Source organism: Protopterus annectens, chromosome 4.part0, assembly GCF_019279795.1.
Source record: "Protopterus annectens isolate FY-2018-M chromosome 4.part0, PAN1.0, whole genome shotgun sequence".
Lineage (NCBI taxonomy): Eukaryota > Metazoa > Chordata > Ceratodontiformes > Protopteridae > Protopterus > Protopterus annectens.
The window spans coordinates 79507341-79523105 of NC_056733.1; the positions used below are offsets into that span (position 1 = coordinate 79507341).

At 37.3% G+C, this 15765-nt stretch overlaps 1 protein-coding gene across 14 annotated transcripts in view; it reads left to right on the forward strand.

The window, feature by feature from the left end:
• The first annotated feature begins 8730 nt into the window (after nucleotides 1-8730).
• Nucleotides 8731-15765, forward strand: part of EXOC7 (exocyst complex component 7) — a 945568-nt gene continuing 938533 nt past the window's right edge. For 4 of the 14 annotated variants that reach the window (XM_044068106.1, XM_044068111.1, XM_044068110.1 and 1 more), the window contains exon 1: nucleotides 8799-8994. In XM_044068106.1, coding sequence (XP_043924041.1) covers nucleotides 8935-8994 — 60 coding nt within the window. In that variant the 5' untranslated portion in view covers nucleotides 8799-8934. Of the gene's footprint in view, nucleotides 8995-15765 lie in introns of all 14 variants that reach the window. The other 10 variants (XM_044068116.1, XM_044068114.1, XM_044068115.1 and 7 more) reach the window with 7 other exon arrangements.

Below are 15765 nucleotides of genomic sequence, written 5' to 3' on the forward strand. Positions count from 1 at the left end.
AACATAACAACATTATCGACCAAGTAACTTGAGTTAAAATGACATCACTATGTTAGACAAACTACAAACAGTATTATTATAATGTTGTTAATATAGAATCCTTGATCTAGCAGCAGTTGTATGGATAGCACAATTCTTTGAAGGTTATTGTTTGCAGCACACTAATCCATTAATGTGCTGGTCATTTTATCATTAAGTTGCTTTTAGTTCAGTCATTTTCAGCTAGTTGCAATCACATTTCTGACCTTTTCTTTTAGACTTACGTAACTGATAAATGATTAATTTGACCACATCTGTGGCACACTTTATTAATAGCAGGATATGGCTTACTGCTGTAGTGACAGCTAAACAAGACATTAGTTGATGAAGATGTTGCCCATCATTTTCAACTGCATTATCAGACCTGTGCATTACTGAAGCTTTCTTGACTACCATATTGGTAGACACATTTTTTCAAAACATGCTTTGACTTTTCATTAGTGTTTTGTCTACTTGCATTTTTTTTCTTCAGTTTAATGTTATACATATCTAAATCTTCATCAGATTCATTTATTTGTAACACTGGTTAACTCTCCAACACTACACATATTAGCAGCTTCCTCCAACTTAAATCTGTTTCTGACAAAATGTTGTTTCTCATACTGTCTTCTGTAATATCACACATACAATTTTATCTCCTAATAGTGAATTGTACAAACCATTAAACTCATAGAACAAGATTTATAATGATGGTCAAGAGTGACATAGTTCTGATATGTGCCCAAGCACCTTGGAGTACTTTCAGACTGTACTGACCATCGGGATATGTCCAGTTGTGCAGTAGGTATACAAATGAGGATTAACAAATGTGTGAGTCATAGAGTATACTATGAAGATGTTGCCAGGATTTATGTCAGGACAACCACAGTCTACAACTACTAACAGAGAATGCTGTACCTTTTGTCTAGTTTCTGTAATATTGTGCAGAGAAGACCATAGCTGAGACATAGCATCACAGAACCAGCCCAGTCTATACAACAACATTTCTCTAAAGACATAAAAACAAATTTGGAGCCATTGGGGAACCACAGCAACTAAGTGTGACAACCACACAGCATTACACCCCTATAATGATGCCACAGACCTACAGAAAATAGGATCCACAGCAGAAACTGATTCCATAATTAACATGATATACAAATGTTCTGTACTGTACAGCAGTGCCAAAAGAGCCTGAAACATTTCTGCATCACTCTGTGCAGTGACTGCAGACTGGGACTGTACACTGTTGCACCACTGTTCTCCATCCTGCATCCTAGGAAATGTTATCCGCATTAGTCAGGTTTATGGGACACAGCTACAGAGCTGACTGTCAGTCCATGACATTATCACATTAGTGAATGACCTTTGTGAGTGGTCATGAAGGGTTGTTTTCTAACCACACAAGGGAAACAGACATTAAAGCACCTACTTTTAAAGAACAGAGTTATTGGAAGGGGAACAGGTGTAGCACTAGTCTAGAATAATACAGCACACTGAGATGATCATTAGATGTTGAGTCTTATAATCTAATTAAAGAGGAGGCGGTCATGTTCTGCATATCTGCACTTTTTGCATTATTTGGAAACCTCAGTATTGGGTTCACAAACTAGGAGTCAATTAGACACCAAAGACCAATCTGCATACAAAATATGGATTTGTAGTTCTCAAAGCACATTTACGATCTGGACAAATCAATGGTATAAATGAAAAACTGTTTTTTCTTGATTTCTAAGTTTAATGACATGCTATATATTATGAAAGCAGGAAGAGGATGTCAGATGAGTCTGTAGCTTTACTTTTTTTTAAACTGTGTCCTTACTGTAGATGATACTTGCTGATCAAAGAAATGTTTGTAGCTTATGAACGTTTGCAAATCCTAATGACTGTACCAGTATTCAGTACTAGGTTCATAGATGTTTACTTCTAATGACCATGAGGGCATTTTAAGCCCAGCCATGCATCCCAAATCTCTGACAAGTTCTGATATCCTTGATAAGTTTAAGCATGGGCCTGGGAGATAAACCATTTACAGGTTACCTGTGTCCATTAGAGACATAGGAGCCAAACCAGGGATGAATTTCCCAGTTTCCCATCCAATTATCCAAGATGCACTTGAATTGGGTTCAGGAGGAACTCTGCTTCACATGGATGGGGAACCTATTCCATAGACGGGGTAGTCTCTGGGATACATACCTATCTCTCCAGTAAGTTCTATTTATATCACAGGCAAGGCTTAAGTCTTTAGAATGGGTAATTCTGGTGCTGTTTGTTTTGTGATTATGCAGGAGGTTCATCAGAGTGGGGTCTGACAGTGCCCTGTATGCCAGACATAGATCTCCCCTCAAAAGCCTGTAGGAGACAGAATACAGGGATAGGGCCTTGAGGTGAACTGCATAAGACATATTACTTACACCCTGTATTCTTTTAGTGAGGAACCTCTGTGGAAAGTTCCATTTGTTGGATATGCCTGGTTAGATATATACCAAAGGAAAAACAAAAAAAATAAATGTCTACACCCTAGCATAAACAACATACCAAAAAACAAGGAGAATGGAGGGATGGACTACTGCAGCAGTGATCATTTGAACATCTACTGTTATGGTATACTATGTTCATCATAGTAATCACTGCTGCAGTACCCTTAGCTATATGGGTGGATTATCCTAGCTTACTACATTTTGGAAAGAAGAATAGTCCAGGAGCCCTTGCAGAATTGTCCAAGCAAAGCCTGTCCGGACCTAGAGAAGAATCATGGTTATAGTGCTTTGTAAAATTATGTACAGAGGAACAAGCAGCAACTTCTAGAATACTTAAAGAATCCAAGCTTTTCCAAAAAGCCATAGATGAAGCCAATGCCCTGGTAGAGTTGGCGTTGATGCTTCTTGGAATAGTTTCATTATGGTGAATATAACAAAAGGTAATAGCCTTAGACAACCATTTGGAAATAGTCTATTTTGACACAGACTGTCTGTTCTTCCTTCCTTCACAATAAATGAACACTTGTTCTGAAGATCTGAAAGATTCAGTTCTGTCAAGATAGTACCTAAGTTGTCTATGGACATCCAAGGTATGAAGTATCCTTTCTCCTTCACTTTCATGTTTAGGAAAGAAAATGGGAAGATGGATAGTTTGGTTTAAAGTAAACTCAGATACCACTTTAGGTATAAACGAAAGAATGGTTCTCAAAGAAACTCCGTCCTTGTGGAAAACGAGATTGACTCAACATAATAGCTTGCAACTCAGATACCCTTCTTGCATAGGTCAGAACAATCAGTAAAACTGCTTTGTATGTTAAGAACCTCAGGTTAGCTAGGTTAGCTGGGTCAAATGGAGCAAGTGCTGATTCTCTAACACAAAATTAAGATCCCAAGGATGGGCCACCAGTTTTTTTGGAAGCCTCTTTTACAAAATCCCTTTCAAAACCATTTTGACATCAGAATGCATTGAAAGAGTAGGACCTCTAGGCAGACATGCTAAAACGGCCAATAAATTAATATTGATGGAGGAGTAAGAGAGTCCATAGGATAGTAACTCATGCAAATATTGTAAAACCAGAGAACAACTAGCCTCAAATTGGTGCTGGTTATGTTGTTGGCACCAACTAGAAAACCTTTTCCATTTAATAATATATGATTTTTAGTATGAGGCTTTCTTATGTCCAATAGTACCTGCCACAGGTCCTCAGTAAACAAGTACCTAAAGAGCAGTCAAATGAAGTTGACTGGGATCAGAGTGTATCACTCACACCTTTTCTTGTGTAAGTAGATCCAGTCTGTGAGGTAGCTTATTTAATTGCCCCTGGCCATGTCCAAAAAAAGGGAGAACGACAGCTGTCTGGGCAAGAAGGGAGTCATCACAATGATTTTTGGAGATTTCTTATGAATCTTCAGAACTACCCTGGATATTAGTGGAAAGAATGCATGAAGGAACATTCCTGTCCAAGGAAAAGAAAAGACATCTGTCTTCCAGGTCTTCTTGCATGGAGTCCTGGAGCAGAATCTTGCCAGCTGATTGTTCAGAGAGGAGGCAAATAGGTCTACTTGAGCAACTCCCCATAGATGGATCAAATCTTCGAAGATCCCCGATCTAGTTTCTGTTTGTGAGGATCTGCCATGTTCCTGCTCGGCTTGTCCGCTGCACAAGTTTGCTCTGACAGAATGTAAAATGCCTGTAGAGTGAGACTGTGCTGTGAAGCTATATCCTAAGTTATCATGGCTGTCTGCAAAGGGGGTATGGCCTGATTCTCCCTTGCTTGTTGATTTACCATAAAACTGTGGTATTGTTTGTAACAATTTGAAGAGGTTTGGGGGACCAAAGATGACTCAGTGAATTGAGTGCCTGGATCAGGGTAAACATCTTTTTTATATTTATGTGCTTGCTTCTATCCTTGGTACTGGGACCAAAGAGATTTCAGATATCACTGTATCTTTCTCATGTGGAGTCTTACAAAGGGTATCTTGAGAATCATAGAAGCCATGAGACCCAAAATCCTAAGGTATTCCCTTCTAGTGAACAAAGTCTGAGTAGAGGACCTTAGAAATAGATCTCTCTCTCTCTCTCTCTCTATATATATATATATATATATATATATTTTTTTTTTCCTGTGGAAGAATAGCTGTTTGAACTGTGGTGTCTAGTTGACATCCTAGAAACACAATCTCGGAGAAGGAGTCAAGAAAGACCTTTGAATTTTCTCTTGTAATCCAAGCTGGTGTAAAAGATCTCTCACCTAAAACAGAGATTCCTAACACTTTGAAAAAGACTATGCAAAGATAAGTAAGTTGCCTACATATGGAAAAAATGTGAATACTATGTACACTGGAATACACTATAAATGGAGCTAGACACATTATGAATATTCTTAGTGCTGTGGATAGGCCAAAGAATAAGGCATAAAACTGGTAATGTGATCTAGACTCACCAAACCTTAAAAAATGCCTGAAGTCTAGATGAATAAGAATGTAATGATAGGCATCTTTTAAATGTAGTGTTATCAGGATACTTTAAACAGGAAGAAGAGGTAACAGGTTGTGAAGTAATATTTTGAATGTGGGCACTATCAAAAGCAGATTTATAAAAGAAAGATCCAAAACTGGTTTCCAAGCATTTTCTTTCTTTGGCACTGAAAAAGCCTTGAATAAAACCCCTTTCAAACCTGGGGAAGGGGGAACTGGCTCTATCATTCCCTGGGACAGCATGTGATGAAGGACAGGTGGAAACAAAAGAGTCTGGTCTGCAGGATGAGGAATTACTCCCGGAAAGGTTAGATTCCCTCCCATGACTATCTGTAACACTGAAGAATGATCTTCAGAACTAATTTGTCTGAAACTATCTGTTGCCAAAGATAAAAGTAGAAATTCAGACTTTCTAGAAGAAAAAAAGGGGGTTGCCAGGGTGGGATGAATGGGAAAAGGGGGACAAAGTCTCTTAAATAGTCATTCTGACTTATTGGACTGTCTTTGGTTTTGGGAGTTTACAGAATTTTTCTTGGAACTCCTTGCCATTTTTTCTTAAATGTCTATTTACCTGCATTTTGTTTTAACAGCTTATTTTGTTTCTTACCAAAACTGGATGAGGAATTAGAAATCCCTTTGAAATTTTGGAAAAGGAGGGCTAAAATCTGGCTATCTGTCAAGAAAACTGCAGGCAATAACGCACACATCTAAAGTTGAAATAACTTGAGGAATGGATGTAGATTCTGGAAATTCATTCTTTAACAGCTTATAGTATTTCTTGGGGACAGAGAAACCTCAGTGTTCTCTCACTGAAAACCATCAGCACATTCTAGAAATAGTCTCAGAGAAAGAGAAACCCCACCCTTAGGAAGAGTCAGATAGTGAGCTCTTCAATAAAGAGGGTATCCCTCTTTCTCTTACCATAAACTACTTTATAACAAAGATTAATAGCCTGAATTAAACCCTGAACCAGACTCAATAAACTACTGTTTAAGGAAATTTAAGAAGTAGATAAAAGTCTAGTTTTCTGTTTCTTTTTGACAGGAAAATGGGGCCAACAGTGTTATTAATGGCAGCAGCAGCTTCCCCAGGAATGGGCACAACATTCTGACAAAACAGGAAAGTCTTCCCTGTTCCCTCTCCCAGGACTGACAAGTGTGGCTCTCCTTTGCCCACTGAGGGGACCCCAATAGCTGTAGAGAGGACGTCTAACCCCTGATCCATAGTAGCTGTAGGTGCTACACCAGAAGTAACTGGGTTAAAAATGGAAGTTTTTTTTAACTCCAAAGGGAACTTATCTGCCCAGGAAAGCAACACCACTATCGATCTTCATAGGTAAGTATTAGACTTGCAGCCGTTGCTCTCCATTTTAAGCCCAGACATTTTCTCCTTTTGTACTCAAAATAACCTATCCCATTTGGTTATAGATGCGCTTACCCATTTCATGGTTGATAATTACATATTACTCCTAATAAGAATATCTGGGTTTATACCATAGATAATTTCAGGGCACTCATTAATGGGATAAAGCATTTAGGAATTGCCTCTGTCCATTAGTAGTAAGGGGTAGCCCTGGGATAAATTTTCTGTTTCCCATCCACATATCTAAGCTGCATATGAAAATGGACAGGAATGAACTTTGTTTTATGTTGATGGGGAGTCTGTTCCACAGCAGCGGTATCCTGAGAAACACAGCTGTTCCTCCAAACCATTCTGTTGATGTTGCAGAAGAAATTTATATCCCTAGACCAAGTATTTCTGATGCCGTTTGACTTGCTGATGTGCATTAAATCCATCAGTGATGGACTGGAGGGTACCTTGTATGCCAGACACAAGTCACCTCTTAGCAGTATGTAGGATAAGAGTATAGTGACAGGGCTTTGAGTCGGTCCATGTAAGACATATTGTTTAGGTCTTGTATCCTTTTTAGTAACATATCTTTGTGGGTGTTCCAGTTATTGCAGAGTCTGAACAGATACATGCCAAAGGGGGTATGTATCTCTCCAGGTAAATGCCTAAAGGGGCATTATATTCAATGACTGACCTATTAAGAGCCGCGTAAAGGAGGACAATGACATCCTAGATTTAGACGCAATCCCTTTCTTTACAAGCTGTACAATGTAGAAGGACTTTCATACAACAATAGATACATGTTGACAAAAGTTAGAGCACTGTCCACATAAGTTCCCAAATCCCAAGTATTGTCAGTGTAGTAGTTCCCTGGGGTAGATGACTTCCCGAAGGATACCATGATGCATTTGTTGTCATTTCCAGACCATGATTTTTGCCACCAGTTATTTATTTGAGACAAACCTTCCTGCAGGATGGCAAAGTCATTTGGGGTTTCAATGACTGCTCCTAGCTTCCAGTCATCTGCAAACTTAGTCGGACAGAGCACTTTGATAGTGGCTTTTAATTCAGAAAAGTAGATAAACAGTAGAGGTCCCAGTACAGAACCCTTAGACATCCTTAGAAGAGAATCATCTTTGGTAGAAATACAGCTCTGAAGGGCTTAGCACCCAAACTTGTGTTTAGTCAGCTCGAGTTGCCTGGCAGTTTGAGCTCATGGAATGTGCGGTGAAGGTTTGGAAGCTGGCCGGCTGTTATATCCTTTGGCACAACTCTCAATTGTCCTTGATTTTGACTTATCTCTCTCCTTCTTAAAATTGGTGACTTTTGGAAAAAAGGAGGTGAATTACACTTAAGAAACGACAATAATTAAACTAAATAGACTTATTTTCTTTCTTAAAATGTATATTAATTCACATTATCTTATTCAGTCAATGCACAGCTCTCAACCAAACAGGGACTAATCTCAACAGAATCGGGCACTTTACACGGTTATATAACAGTGTAGAGCCTCGCAGGATGCGCAGTAGCAAACCCCGCCCCTGACTGCACTGACATATTCCGTTCCATTTCTGTGGGAAGTCTGAGGAAGTCAGACGATAATTAGAGGTGCAACCCTCTTACTTATAACTAACGTATCTCAAAAGTATTAATATTTTAAAAGCATCCTATATTATTATAACGGCACTAACATATTCCGTTTCAACAACAAAACTTTTCAGCATACGAAGTCAACTTTGGGCGTGTCTGTCATGATTGGCAGTTTTGACTGACAGCTGTAGTTGTCTAACATGCCCTGCATCGGTATTGTAAACGTAACAGTAACAGCAAGTAAGCTGTTTTCAATTTAACACAAACACAGCTGTATAAGATGAAGTATGCATGCAGTGCTTTCTTGCAGTAAAAGCAAGAAAGCTATTTCCAATTCAATTCAATCCCCAAATTACACTAACAGTATAAAATAATGTGATTTAATAAGCATTTTCTGAAGTAAATAATGTCTACAACCTTCATTACTGTCATTGTTTACTAAGTGCAATTCACCACCTTTTCTCCAAATGTCATCAGTTTTAGGACAGATTAAGGACAGAGCTACATTTTGAGTCAGAATCATATGATTGGCAGGATATAACCCCATAGAGCTAAGGCTACTGCAGGAGCGTTCAACACTGTGAACATTGTACGTTCTTTCACAAGTCTATTTTGTCGGGCTGTTCAGTTAAAAGTACTAATATATTTTTTAAACAAAGTCCCCGAATATTTCTGGATTGCCTCTGATTCTGGCGGTAACAGGCTGAGCGCTATGCTACTCTACGTTTAAACAGGGAGCCATCTAAACAATTACAAGACTGAGACTCACTAATCAAACACGGATTTACAACCCAGAAAAAAATTTATGGACAGCGTTAGAAATCCCAAGCTGAAGGCAAGACAGGAAGCCGTTATACTTGCGTACAGTAGATAGGACCAGAAATACAGCGTACTAGGCGGAAGTGGAAGCGGAAGTGTATATGTTGACAGTTCAAGTAGAATCTCTGAGAACGTAAGTTAGCTGTGTAACAGGATCAGTGAGTAGCTACACGGTAACTGTTAAGAAACTTGGAGCAAGATGATTCCTACTGATGATGCTTCAACTAGGAAAAGGGAAATAGAGGACAAACTCCGACAGGTGAGTGATGCTGGCCTGCCCTTTAACAGCTTTCGTGCATTAAGAAGTTTACCTTTGTGTCAGTGAGGTTCTTAACTGCTTTAAGACTGCAAGCCACCCTGTATCAAATAGGTTAAACTTCGTTGTCACTTTGTAGTTATACCACCCTTGGCAAATCTGCCTTGAACTTGTATTCATTTTACTTCTGCTGTTGTCACTATATTTACTAGTATAGATAACGAATTTAGTCACTAAATGCTATCATTCATTACCGCTAAAAACATTATTATTAAATGTAACTTTGTTGTTAATACAGATTTCTTGATATAGCAGAGGTTGTATGCACCTACCACCCACCTATCATTTTAAAAATGTACTCACACATCAAAATGTTACATCCAGATGTACAGGGAGGGGACACTTTCACATAAGCATTCTTTGTACACCTCTATACTGTAAACATTTGTTTACACAGTTCAAAACATTGTGTTTTTTTGAGTGTTGAAGCCAGTGGTTGTATGGGTAGAAGAATTCTTTAAAGTCGCGTTATTAACAAATTGCAGTCTTGTGTAAGCATTTTTTATTCTTGATGTATTTTTTGTTTATTCATTCTGTATAATTTGGCAGTGTTCATTTGTATTTAAGATTGGGGTGTAAAGCATTATACCTATTTATGCTGCACTTCGAAGTGACAGTGCTGCAGTATTCTGTAGTACTTTCCTGTTGGCCTTTCTTTGTGATTATTGACGAGTATTAATTTAGTTTTTGAGTTCGTGCACCCTATGTCTACTGGAAGCTGTGGAGGAAAGGTTCATGCAAGCTTATGATAGTTTTAGAACGATGCACTGATATATTAATTATGACACTTTCCTATGAATAGTGTAGTTTCTTGGTACAAAACTAAGAAAAATAATAGAAAGCATTAAACCTAACAACCTGTACATTGGGTATCAATTTGAATTTGTATATTGGCATATATAAAACATGTATAGAAAATGTAATACAGTTATATTACAGGATAGCTCATGGTTATGGAGGCCATTTGTAGATAGGTAGGTAGGCTTGTAAGTTCAGTGGGTTACTGTGACATGATTGTTGAAAACACTGGACGATGCATGGTTGCATACTGTGAATATGAAGTGTGTGTGGATATAGAGAATGTATATGCATGAGGTGACAATTTATGTAAGTGTATTACCTGTTTGGTTTCATATCTAGCTGTGCTAGACTGTTGCTGGTTAACATAGGTCATGCAATCTGTAAAGGGAAAGCTACTGGTGTTGCCTCGGCAGTTATCTTGCCCTTAAGGGGGTTAAGATAGGGCACCAGTTTTCCTTACTGATTGTATTAAGTAAAATACAGTTTATAAAATGTGAAATTTATTTTTTAAATTGCAATTAAATGTTACATTTATTAATAATGAAAATACTGCTGTTTTTGCATGGTTGTTACATGGCTACAAGACAGTGAACTAATAAAATGTCATCACTCTATTTTTTTTTAATCTTGATTGATCAGCGCAAGAACCTTTGCCCTGAATGTTACCACCTGACAACGAATAAAATAATGTTCCCCTGATGCCTAGACAGTCCAAAAACATAACTAACTTTAATTTAACCGTATGCTGACATCTTCATCAACAGAATAATCTTATGTCAATGCTTTCCATAACCAGTTAAATTCCCTTGATGCCTAGACAGTCCAAAAACATAACTAACTTTAATTTAATTTAGCCATATGCTGGCATCTTCAGCTACAGAATAATCTTATGTCAATGCTTTCCATAACCAGTTAAATTATCTTCCTGTCTAAACAATGTATGAAATCCATGTGTTAAATTCTCTTTCTGTTTAAACAATGTATGAATACATGTGTAATTAAGGTGCACCTTCAACCTAAACAAATGCATTGTCCAAGTAAATGAAAATCATAAACTTCACTCTGTATGTTGCTGTCATCCAGTAGCTAAGAATTTCCTACCTTATTTATATGATTAACTGGGTTACTGTGCTGAAACTCACTCCATTTTCAGCCACAGCCCAGGCTACCAGACAGTAAAAAAATACATTTTTTAAGATGTATTCAAAACAAAAATATAAATTATCCATACAGTATTTCAAAACAAATGCAGTTAAAACCATATAGTATTATGTAGACTACTGAAACAGCATATAAATAAAATTAGTTGTAAGCATAGACTGGTGATAGAATATGCAAAATAATATATGACTAAGAGACCTGCACATTTAGATCGAGACAGTGCATTTTACTGATATCTTATTAAACGATTTTCAGTAGAATGCAGAACACTTGATATCAAACAGTGCTAGCACCATTTTTGCCCCCCCCAATAGGAAAAGGAAGAACAAATGTATGAGAACACAGAAGTATAACAACTAGTCTGTGTACAGCTATTTCAAGTGTTGTAAAGAGTCCCAGCAGCAGTGTTAGGTAAGGTGGAAATAGAGACGGCTGAAGGTGAGAGTTGGGCAAAATAAAGGTGCTGGCTGTTGTGTTTGGATCATTTACAGGAGTGCGTACATTTTAAGTACTTGATTGTGATAGATATAAAAAATAGTTTCTGTCATCCCTCTTGGTATCGGGATGCTGATTTCAATAGCGTGGACTAGCTTTCTGACTTCCTTGGCCATAATTGATAGAATAAGTTGTGGTCTTTGTAAGGTAAAGGATTCTTCAAGATTGCTTCAGACTTTTGGACTATAAATCTCCAAAATGCCCCATCACAGTACCTAAATGCATATTCCTAAACAATGGGCCAGATTCCAAAAGAGTTGCTCTCAGTGCAAGTCCGAAATACCTGGTCTCGGTGACTTAATTTGGCCTAAGGCTTATCTATAAACAGGCTTACTATGGGACCAGATTCCAAAACACTTGCTGTCAATGTAAGTGATCACTTATACTGAGAGAAATCATTTTGGAATAAGGGCCAGTGCCTCTTGTTTTATGTGCTATCAAATTACTTTTTTTATGACATTAATTCAGTTTGATTTACAAAAACAAAGTTTACTGCTGTGGAGGTCTGGAAATATACCTACAAGTAAAATCTTATAAAAGCAGTATATAATGTCAGTACCATGGGCAAGTTTGCACATAAAGTACAGCACTACTAGTTTAAAAATCATGAAAAAACTGGCAGACTTTAACAGTTAAGACCATGTCATAGGTGTGTTACAATTCATATGACATTTATTTAATAAAATAAAACATTATAAGACATTCATAAAAATTAACAGCCAACTACTTATTGAAAATCTGTAAAATAAATTTGTTCTGTAGTTACTTCACTTTTCAAAGTTCATCTGAGCTTCTGAGTATACCTCCTTGTTCAGTATAAACAATTAGGCTGCTCAGCTCTACCAAATTATTCCTCGCATCCTTCATGCTTTCTTTATTATAGCGGTAATGTCGAATCCTATTATTCTCTTAGAAACTCCCCAGCTTCATCTCCAACTCAGTTGCTTCAGTTATTTATTCAGCACACCTGAAACAAGGTTTGTTTGCTGCATCTCTGCATCCAGATCACTACGACTGTGCATGTTTTGGTGTCTCATATCTGAGTGATGGTTGCTTTTTTTCAATAGGTGGTAAATTCTTATCCACTAGTTGCTCCTTACTGTCTTTCTGGCCATCCGCAAACATATTTGTATGCAGATCTGAGGAGAGTGTCTTGTACATAGTGGATAACTCTATCACTTATTCCAAAAATTGATTAAAATGCACTTTAGTTAACTGTTACCTGACAAGGTGGTTGAAGGGAATGACCACCTTCTACAGCACACAACATTCTGGACGTAAGTCTGACTGCAAAAAAAGTTACATTGATGAAGTCTGTTATTTCAGGTCTGTTAACAGCATACTACAGATATTGGACACTTTATGTTCAGTTCCAGTTGCTTGAATTAGTTTTTTTGGAGTGTGGAATTTATTTTGCCGAAATGGTTCTTGGAACGTGGTGATGGTTATTCTAAAGTTTTCTAACCAAAAACATAAACATTTAGAGTCCCCTTACCTGTTGGCTTTAGGGATGTCATCAAGGCTACTAGTAGAGGCCCTTAGTTCACATAGAGTCTGTGTTCAGTTTTTAATGACCAAGAGTTAAGGCAGTCATCCTTGTATTACTTACTGTAAATGGATAGATTTTTTAAGTCAAGCCAGTTCACTTTACAAAGAGGTAATCAGTGGTGATGTTTTTTTTTAATTTTATTTATTAAAAATATTTGACCTTTTCTAGTGTGTGTGTGTGTGTGTGTGTGTGTGTGTGTGCGCGCGCGTTATAAGAAAAAGCATGTTTGTCTGTTTTTCTTATAGCTGTGTTTGCCATTCTGTTTTTTTTTTCCTGTTTTCCAGACATGACATTTTATGGCAGCTGTCTAGAACTCATTAATTTTTCCATGTAAATGCTGTAAATAAATTAACCAAAGTTTGAGTTTTTTTCATGGTAGTTGTTAAATGGATTTGATAATCCATGAATGAGTTTTTACTATTATTTTCCTGTAAATCATCTGTTTATTCCTTTGGTATTGTTGGTAGAGTTGTAAGTACACATTTCCTTGTATAGTGCTAGAAATTTCTTTGTCTAATCATTGAGTAATTTCCTTTTCTGTTGTTGCATTCATTTAATATCTGGATACAGTTAAGTGAAATGGTTTGCATTAAACCTTTTTAGGCAGCCAGAGTTAGACTGTCATACATTTTCCAGTGCATTACAGACTTCAAAGACAACAGTCTTCAAAGAGAGGTCATTAAACATGCAGACCAAAGTAAATGTAATATGTAGTGTTGTTTTCCTACCTTTCAGTAGACTTTTAGAAAAGTATGGAGTGCTGGCAGTGCAGCAGAGGGTGGGGGTGGAGGGTTACTCATGCTTCACGATGGGGATAGATAAGATTATGATGAAGTGTAGTGTAGGAAGCTAAATGTAATTTCTTGAACTGGACAGCTTGCATCACAAGTTGCACTAAAGAGGTTCAAGTTCTTTTTTATTTTTAACACCTTTATTGAATTATCAGTTAATACATAGGCAAACCTACATTTATGTGAACAAACCATAGTAACATATTCCAAATACAAACATTATACATCACATATATTCTTTTGTACATTTATCAACAATTCACTGTTACATAAATTGATCAGTTCTTGACTTCCCTTAAACCTCCTCCTCCAAAACATTATTCTGCGTGTATTGTTCTCACAATTTCCATTTTTTGTATGTATTTTCCTTTAATCTTTTCTAAAGATCCAACTTCCAATTTTTTATCTCTGTTACAATGGTCAATATTTCAAATACAGTTGGATTAAACTTTGATTTCCATTTTCTGGTAATTACTTTTTTTGGCAGTCCCAGAATTAAACTTAACAAGGCCTTACTATGTCTAGGCAATTCGGAATAATTTAGTTACACCTATTTGCTCACCCAATAACTATTTGCTCACCCAATATTTGACAGAGAACTCTGTTGGGAATTTTTAAAGTCTACAAGCTCATTATACTCCCAAAACATATGTTCCCAATTACCTCTTTCTTCATCACACCTTCAACATTTGCTATCTACCTGAAGAAAAATTCTTTGAAGTCTGCTTTGGGAATAAAAATACCTATGCAAACCCTTCCAACCAAAAATCCTCAGTCATCTAGACTTTATTGCATATCTGGGAGCCGTACATATGTCCTCCCACTGTTTCCTTAAAAATTTCTTATTTAATCTCTCTTCCCGATGTTTTCTAACCACATGTGATTAATTCCTATGGTTATTGTACAGTATTTTGCATGCCCTACTAATTATCCCCTTTTTTAACAGCAGGTTCTGTTGTAGATTTAATTAAAAGCTCTACCAGACCAGGTCTTCCACTTAGGATCCCACTGTACCTTTCTGTTTGCCTGTACTCAAGATAGCAATACCTGATAGGAAAGGCAGTCTCTAGCCTGCAGTCCAAATGTCTTTTTTTGGCTTGGTCCCATTCTGTTACCTTTCCTCAGTAATTATTTGCTTCCAATCCCTTGGGTCCTTTGCCAGTTTTCTCCAGTAAATTCCAGCCCCCTCTTGTCTATTCTCTGTACCCCTACTTGTAGTTATCCCCATTGGCAAAATCTCCTTTCTCCATTCTCATGTTTTAGCTCTTCATATACTTTCTGCTACTTTATGAATATAATATTCTGTGTGGCTGTTATTCTCCTTAATGATCTGCATCCAAAATTCCACTCTCTCCTAATTTCATGAAATTCTCCCTGCCTCATCGCTCCTTTCCACTTTCAATTATAGCTGGATGGATCAATTTATCCCACTTGACCCTTTACTTTCCCCCTCCCAAATCAAATCCTTCAGCTCTTTTATTAATTTCTCCAACTCTTCCTCAGGTTGATTAAAATATACCTGGCCTCATCGCTCCTTTCCACTTTCAATTATAGCTGGATGGATCAATTTATCCCACTTGACCCTTTACTTTCCCCCTCCCAAATCAAATCCTTCAGCTCTTTTATTAATTTCTCCAACTCTTCCTCAGGTTGATTAAAATATACCTGGCCTGTACATAAAAGTAAAGGACCTATAAGTTCTTCTTTCTCTTCCTCCACCTTTATTGAATTATGACTTAGGTAAATTTACATAGAAATCAAACTGTTTTAGCAAGTTCACGTTTACAAACATTATATTTCACATACAAGTGCGCACTTGGTTACCATTTTGTTAGTGAGGTCTGTGCCTAGTGCCCCAGGTGTACTCTGGAAACAGCAAAGGGTGTGGGTAAAGAGAATGGATTGGTATATTCCTCG